Raw genomic sequence first — 8,278 nt, 5'->3', positions numbered from 1 at the left:
CCAGCCTCACAGAGCCCGTCGGCCTGGGCCCCGAGCAAACCCAGACCTGGCCCACTCTCCGCGGACCCACCTGTCGGCGCGCATCATCGATGCGGGCGCCGGGCAGACGGACGGGAGCCAGTAAAGGCGGCCGGGCCCCAGGCCGCCATTTGGAGACGTTTTTTCAGTGTCCCATCACCGCTCACCGCCCCAGCCCCGGCGTTACCCTCCCTGCCGTTTCAAATTCAGCACGCGATAAATGTGTCCCCGGGCCGGCGGTGACGCCACTGGCGGTGACCGGACGCCTGGCTAGCATAGCGTAGCATAGCTGTGCGTGTGCGTGCCGTTTTGTTTTTGGTTTTGCTGCGCTCGCCGTTCCGCGTGGAGGCGTTTCGAAAAGTTGTTTCGTCACAGGCTTTTTCTCCCCAGCCCAGTCAGTCCACCGCCGCCGCGAGGGAGAGTGGAGAGATCGCCGGAGGGAGGGAGGGGGGAAGAGATGGCGGCGGGGGCGGCGGCGAGCTTCGGGCTGATGGACAAGGCCTACTTCGTGGGGCGGGGCGAGATCCTCAGCTGGGTCAATGCCACGCTGCAGCTCTCCCTCAACAAGGTCGAGGAGGTCAGTCGCCCAGGCTTCCTTCCGATCCCCCATTCCGGTCCCCGTTCCCCGCGTTCCCTGCGTGCTAGACTGTCCTGTGCTCGTGGGGAGGGGGGAGTTCGTGGGTGCTGCGGCGTGGCTCGGCTCGGATTTTGCCGGTGCTGATTTGGGGGCTTTGTTGGTCTGTTTCGAATTTTCGATGCAGGCGGCGTCGGGGGCGGTGCAGTGCCAGCTGCTGGACATGGTTCACCCTGGACTGGTGCCGATGCACAAGGTTAGGAGGCTTCTGGCCCGATTGATCTGTTCTCGAGCGCTGCGCTTAGGCGGCTCGGCTTAGATGGCTGCGATGCGATGCTCTGCTCATTTTGGGGGTGTTTTGCAGGTGAATTTCGATGCCAAGACGGAGTACGACATGATCCAGAACTACAAGATTATCCAGGATGTCTTCAACAAGCTGCGGATAGGCAAGGTACGGGTGATTCTCCCGGCCTAGCCACATGGCGGCCTCTTTAACCATGGATTCGTTCTTGATTTTGTCATGCATTTTGTGGATGAGTGAAAGCAGGGTGACCTGTCTGTTCAGTAGTAGTTCGGTTTATGCAGTGTGTTCAATCTGGAATAGATATCTGTGATTGATGTCAGCATGTGGTATATAGATGATTCGATGCCTTACTAATTTTGCTGTGCCGTACTCAAGTTATACTCATTGCTGTGCACAGTGAGGACGGATGTGGTCGAGATTAAGACCTGTGTTTGTGTGCATTGAAAGCTAATTTTCAAAGTTTGGTTGGGTGAAGTAGGCGTGTGATGACACATCACAAGGGCAAAGTTTGGTGTTGTGTGACTGTCTGTGTTCAGCACTTGACACTTGATATCAGGAAAGGCCTTGATAGTCTGGTGGTGGTTGTTGTTTTAATGGCTAGTTTCGCATGTCGCAACAAGTATATATTCAACTTGTGCTGTTCTGTTCATGTTCTGATCCCGTACAATATATAGTTTAGAGTTGTGCTTTCTGAATGTTTTGCCGATTTTATGGCCTGTGTTTTAGCAAACTGAGTTAAGGGTTCTTCAGCTCTGTCCTTCAGCATCTGTTCTTATTTGTATGAGGTAAGCTGTAACATATAAAGTTCTTTGTTGTGCTAATTAGTGGATGGATGCTTCTGCAGAATATTGAGGTCAACAAACTTGTTAAAGGACGGCCATTGGACAACTTGGAGTTTCTGCAATGGCTGAAAAGATATTGTGATTCTGTGAATGGTGGAATCATGAATGAGTATGTGCCATGCTTGTGTTAAATGCAAAGAAACTTCAATTTGTCCGGAACTATTGATTTGATAAGACTAATTTCTTGTTTTAGAAACTACAATCCTGTAGAAAGGAGGTCCAAGGGTTGCAAAGAGCGCAGCCACAAGGGTCCCAACAAGTCAACCAAATCACTTCAAGCCAACAGATTATCTAGTGCTAACTCAGCAGATGGTGGTGCCCTGAATTCTAATACTGATCTTGGTACTTGTCACACGTCTTTCTTTTAGCATATGATTTTCTTTTAATTAGTATGTAAGATCAGTTCCATGCTATTCTTAATGAATTGGTGATGTTCCTTCATAAATGACCGACACAAGGCATTAATTGAAGCTGGTCATCAGTTATCAGTTTATGCTCATTTTTATTTGAAATAGCATAGAGGCTCTGTGTGACTTCGTTAAATACTTAAATGACTAACTCAATGATGCAGCTTCTCCAATTGGAAAAGTCGTTAACGCTGTTAACGAAGAGCATTACATGGAGCAGATTCAACAGTTATCTGAGAAGGTAAGTAGTGTGTAACTTAAGGTGCTATTTCATTTTTATACTGTGGAAAAACCCGGGTATCTATACTGTAGACTGTTATATGAGTATGTGACTCCAGTTTTATTCTAAAATATATTGTTTTATAGCTGTAAAACCTTAGTCTAGCCTCTGATCATTATTCCGGTTAAACTTGTAGAGTTCACCTTTGGTAGCTGTAAATCTGGGCAAGTCGTATTCTTGTGTATGATAAATTCATCTACTTGGTGATGTTATTATCTCTACTGGATTGCAGATTGCAGATTTGAAGGTTTCTGTGGACAACACTGAGAAAGAAAGAGACTTCTACTTCTCAAAGTTGCGTGACATCGAGATATTATGTCAAAGACCTGAGTTGGAGCATCTACCGGTAAAACAAAATCTTTTGGGAATCTTATAGTCTGCATTTTTTAATTTTATTGTACTCATCTGCATTCAAGGGCCTTAGTGTCTGAATTTCAGTTAGTTTGACAAAGAAGATTCTCAGGGACCCCCAAGTCAATGTGGGGTTGTTAATTCCTAATGAATGGCACATAAGGTTAGCTAAAGGGGGGAGAGTCCCTCCTTTAACTGTCCGTTAGTAAGATAGAGATGAGCTTCCCTGCAAATCAAATGCAGGTAGGCGAGCTTACACCCGTAAGCTCTAGCCAATCCAGCTAGCGGTTATCACATTGCCACATAACAGTATCTCCTCATCAAAAGCAACACATGCCCTTGTATTGCACCATTCATTGGCACTTGAATCCAAAGATTGTCCTCTACTATGCTGATCTTTAGAGTATTTCTCACAACTTAAGCAACAAACTAATAATTTGGACAACAGTTAGATGGTATCGTGTGATTCATGTCTGTATGTGGATAAACTATTAGCTGATTTGTTTTTCACATCTGATATCGAAACTGAACTTTTGGGCATGAACTACTTGGTAGTTCACCTGAGTTGTAGTGACTTTTTTTATTGATAGTTCTCTATATTGGTTATGGCAATTCATGTTTTTTTATTCATTTTGGTTTTACTATTGACCTGGAGATTTTTCTTGACAGATGACCAAAGGGATAAGGAAGATACTTTATGCGGCTGATGCAAAGGATTCATCATTACCCGAGGCTAATGAAATAATCACCAGGTCACCAGGCATGTTCTCAGATGAAGCAGAGTGACAAGTGCCACGGGAGGCGCCAAAACCTTTGGAGAATTTTGTGGTTCTCCTACTATTAAACTGAGTAGCTCGTAATGTGTAAATTAGTAGAAAATAACACTTGGCATGGGGAACTGCTCATGGCCAGTCACCTGCAACTGTCTTCTGTTGTGGCACGGCTTATCAAAAGACAAATTTTCCTAAGTAAGAACACGTGGCTAGTTATGATGCATATTAATGGATAACTCCACTCCTGTCCCCAATCCCCAGAGATTTGTTACTACATTGATTTTTGACAGCTCTTTATTTCTTTTCCTGCATTTCATGGTACTGAGATCACCAATCTTTTATGGGCGTCAATGCGCCATAGTTTTCTCATAATTTTATGCGGAGAAATGTACTACGGTGTACTTCTTAAATTCTTTTTGATAGCTTCTCATCCTATCCCCCAAACCCAGAGATTTACCACGTTGAATTTTGATGGCTCTAGTTCTTTTTCTGCTTTGTCTGCTACTAGTAATTCCTTTTCTACTTTGATGCCAGCTTGATAGCAAGGGCCAGTATTCAACTAGCTCTCTGTATAGGATTATTCAACTAGCTCTCTGTACTGAACTTTAGAGTGATTCTCATTTTTTTAACTTTACAGTGATCCTAAGAGTGGTCCAACATGTGTTGTCTGAAAACTGTGTGTTCCCCCAGGATACACATTTTCCTCTAGCTTTCTCCCTCCGTTTCTAAATATAAGGTTCTTTAGAGATTCTAATATGGACTACATACGGAGCATAAATGAGTGAATCTACACTCTAAAATACGTCTATATACATCCATTGTAGTCCGTATTGAAATCTCTAAAAAGCTCTATATTTATTTTTCATCAAAAAAGCCTTATATTTAGAGACGGAGGGAGTAACAAACTTATGACTGAAGACCACTTGAAAAATAGAAACACGACTAAACAGAAGATTGCCAGTTTTTTCTTTCTTTCTGAGCAAGAGTATCCAACATCTTTTCTTTGACACTGTTGTAGCAACTGATATCTGGTCAGTCGATGCCTGTTAATTCAAGGGTGTAGGCAATTCTTATGAATCTATTGCTAGGTTCTGGATGGTTAGTACTCCCTCCGTTCCAGAAATAAGTGTGATGGTTTTAGTTCAATTGAAATGGAACTACCACACTTATTTTGGAACGGAGGGAGTAAGAAACATCTAGTGCTTAGCTTAGTTAGTGCAGCTATGATGTGGTGTGTCTAGAAATATAGGAAATAGACAGAAAAATACTATTTTTTACTTTATTTCAACTAAAGAACAGAGAATATAAAGAGGGTACAGAAGGTTGTGCTTCTAATTTCATCCATCTCATGCTCATCAAAAGGAATCCACTAACAAGGTTGATCAAGTCTTGTTAACAAACCCATTTCGATAATCATGAAACCGGAGAAATTTCGAATAACACTAAATTACCTGAACGGGGATATGCACATCCCCAATAATAAGTATATCATATTTCTTTTTGACAGTAGGAAGAGAAAATTCAAAACCTCCAAATATAATCGATGGAATTTTTCCAATAGAGTTGATATTGTGGACTTGGGGTTGTTTCCTCGGAAAGTGTACCGTATGCTCATTACCATTAACATGAAAAATGACATTGCCTTTGTTGCAATCAATAACAGCCCCTGCAGTATTAAGAAAAGGTCTTCCAAGAATAATAGACATACTATCATCCTCGGGAATATCAAGAATAACAAAGTTCGTTAAAATGGTAACGTTTGTAAACACAACAGGCACATCCTCACAAATACCAACAGGTATAGCAGTTGATTTATCAGCCATTTGCAAAGATATTTCAGTAGGTGTCAACTTATTCAAGTTAAGTCTTCGATATAAAGAGAGAGGCATAACACTAACACCGGCTCCAAGATCACATAAAGCAGTTTTAACATAATTTCGTTTAATGGAGCATGGTATGGTAGGTACTCCTAGATCTCCAAGTTTCTTTGGTATTCCACCCTTAAAAGTATAATTAGCAAGCATGGTGGAAATTTCAGCTTCCGGTATCTTTCTTTTATTAGTAACATCATCTTTCATGTACTTAGCATAAGGATTCATTTTGAGCATATCAGTCAATCGCATACGCAAAAAGATAGGTCTAATCATTTCAGCAAAGCGCTCAAAATCCTCACCATCCTTTTTCTTGGATGGTTTGGAAGGAAAAGGCATGGGTTTCTGAACCCAAGGTTCTCTTTCTTTACCATGCTTCCTAGCAACAAATTCTCTCTTATCATAATGTTGATTCTTTGATTGTGGGTTATCAAGATCAACATCAGGTTCAATTTCTACATCATTATCTTACTAGGTTGAGCATCATCATGAACATCATCATTAACATTTTCACTAGGTTCATGTTCATTACCAGATTGTGTTTCAGCATCACACATAGAGATATCATTTGGATTATCAGGTGGTTCAGCAATAGGTTCACTAGAAGTTTGCACAGTTCTATCATTTTTCTTTTCCTTCTTCTTGGAAGAACTAGGTGCATCAATATTATTTCTCTGAGAATCTTGCTCGATTCTCTTAGGGTGGCCTTCAGGATACAAAGGTTCCTGAGTCATTCTACCAGTTCTAGTAGCCACTCTAATAGCATAATCATTTTTCTTACTATTCATTTCATCAAGCACTTCTTTTTGAGCTTTAAGTACTTGTTCTACTTGAGTGGTAACCATAAAAGCATGTTTGCTAACAAGTTTAAGTTCACCTCTAATATTAGCCATATAATCACCCAAGCATTTAATTATATAAGCATTCTGTTTTAATTGTCTACCAAAATATGCATTAAAATCGTCTTGCTTGACAATAAAGTTATCAAACTCTTCTAAGCATTGTCTAGCAGACTTATAGTGAGGAATATCACCTTCATAAAATTTATAGAGAGAATTTACCTTTACTACCTGTGTCGTGTTATCGAGGTCTGGAGGTTCTTCAATAAATAAGGGATTGAGATCATATGTTTCTTCAACAGGTGGTAAATTAAGACCATGTATTTCTTTAATAGGAGGTAAATTCTTAACATCTTCAGCTTTAATACCTTTTTCTTTCATAGATTTGTTTGCCTCTTGCATATCTTCGGGACTGAGAAATAGAACACCTCTCTTCTTCGGAGTTGGTTTAGGAATAGGATCATTAATTGGAGCGGGAGCTGGCTCAGGAGGTGCCCAATTATTTTTATTTGTCAACATATTATTCAATAGAATTTCAGCTTCATCCGGTGTTCTTTCCCCGAAAAGAGAACCAACACAACTATCCAGGTAATCTCTGGAAGCATCGGTTAGTCCATTATAAAAGATATCAAGTATTTCATGTTTTCTTAAGCGGATGATCAGGCAAAGCATTAAGTAACTTGAGGAGCCTCCCCCAAGCTTGTGGGAGACTCTCTTCTTTAATTTGCACAAAGTTGTATATTTCCTTTAAAGCAGCTTGTTTCTTATGAGCAAGGAAATATTTAGCAGAGAAGTAATAAATCATATCCTGGGGACTACGCACATAATCAGGATCAAGAGAATTAAACCATATCTTAGCATCACCCTTTAATGAGAACAGAAATATTTTCAGTATATAAAAGTAGCACGATCTCTCATCATTAGTGAACAGGGTGGCTATATCATTTAATTTAGTAAGATGTGCCACAACAGTTTCAGATTCATAGTCATGAAAAGGATCAGATTCAACCAAAGTAATTATATCAGGATCAACAGAGAATTCATAATCCTTATCAGGAACACAGATAGGTGAAGTAGCAAAAGCAGGGTCAGGTTTCATTTTATCTCTAAGTGATTATTTGTTCCATTTGGCTAATAACCTCTTGAGCTCATATCTATCCTTGCAAGCTAAAATAGCGGCAGAAGATTCCATATCAAAAACATAACCCTCAGGAATAACAGACATATCTTCATCATCACTTTCATCATTATAATCAGATTCAATAATTTCTTTCTCTCTAGCCCTAGCAATTTGTTCATCAAGAAATTCACTAAGGGGCACAATAGTATCAGGCATAGAAGCAGTTTCATCATAAGTATCATGCATAGAAGAAGTGGCATTATCAATAACATGCGACATATCGGAACGAATAGCAGAAGCAGGTTTAGGTTTCGCAAGCTTACTCATAACAAAAGGTGAATCAAGTGCAGAGCTAGATGACAGTTCCTTACCTCCACTCGTAGTTGAGGGATAAATTGTTGTCTTAGCGTCTTTCAAGTTCTTCATAGTGTCCAGCAGATATAAATCCCAAGTGACTCAAAGAATAGAGCTATGCTCCCCGGCAACAGCGCCAGAAATTAGTCTTGATAACCCACAACTATAGGGGATCGCAACAGCTTTCGAGGGTAGAGTATTCAACCCAAATTTATTGATTCAACACAAGGGGAGCCAAAGAATATTCTCAAGTATTAGCAGCTGAGTTGTCAATTCAACCACACCTGGAAACTTAATATCTGCAGCAAAGTGTTTAGTAGCAAAGTAATACGATAGTGGTGGCAACGGTAACAAAAGAGTAAAGAAAGCAAAGTAATATTTTTGGTGTTTTGTAGTGATTGTAATAGCAGCAACGGAAAAGTAAATAAGCGTAAACCAGTATATGGAAAGCTCGTAGGCACCGGATCAGTAATGGATAATTATGCCGGATGCGGTTCATCATGTAACAGTCATAACATAGGGTGACACAGAACTAGCTCCAATTC

At 40.7% G+C, this 8,278-nt stretch overlaps 1 protein-coding gene across 1 annotated transcript; it reads left to right on the top strand.

Annotated features, from left to right (window-relative positions):
• Positions 1-365: 365 nt before the first annotated feature.
• LOC119356884 (microtubule-associated protein RP/EB family member 1A-like) lies at positions 366-3,809 on the top strand. The gene is made up of 8 exons (XM_037623876.1): positions 366-595; positions 780-848; positions 957-1,043; positions 1,741-1,847; positions 1,932-2,080; positions 2,310-2,386; positions 2,658-2,771; positions 3,446-3,809. Exons 1-8 carry the CDS (start codon positions 476-478, stop codon positions 3,560-3,562), a joined length of 840 nt encoding a protein of 279 aa, XP_037479773.1. The 5' UTR covers positions 366-475; the 3' UTR covers positions 3,563-3,809.
• The last annotated feature ends 4,469 nt before the right edge of the window (positions 3,810-8,278 follow it).

The sequence above is a fragment of the Triticum dicoccoides genome, chromosome 2A (assembly GCF_002162155.2).
Source record: "Triticum dicoccoides isolate Atlit2015 ecotype Zavitan chromosome 2A, WEW_v2.0, whole genome shotgun sequence".
NCBI classification, from domain to species: domain Eukaryota; kingdom Viridiplantae; phylum Streptophyta; class Magnoliopsida; order Poales; family Poaceae; genus Triticum; species Triticum dicoccoides.
The sequence above is the reverse complement of the archived record's forward strand: the minus strand, read 5'-3'. Positions and strand labels throughout refer to the sequence as shown.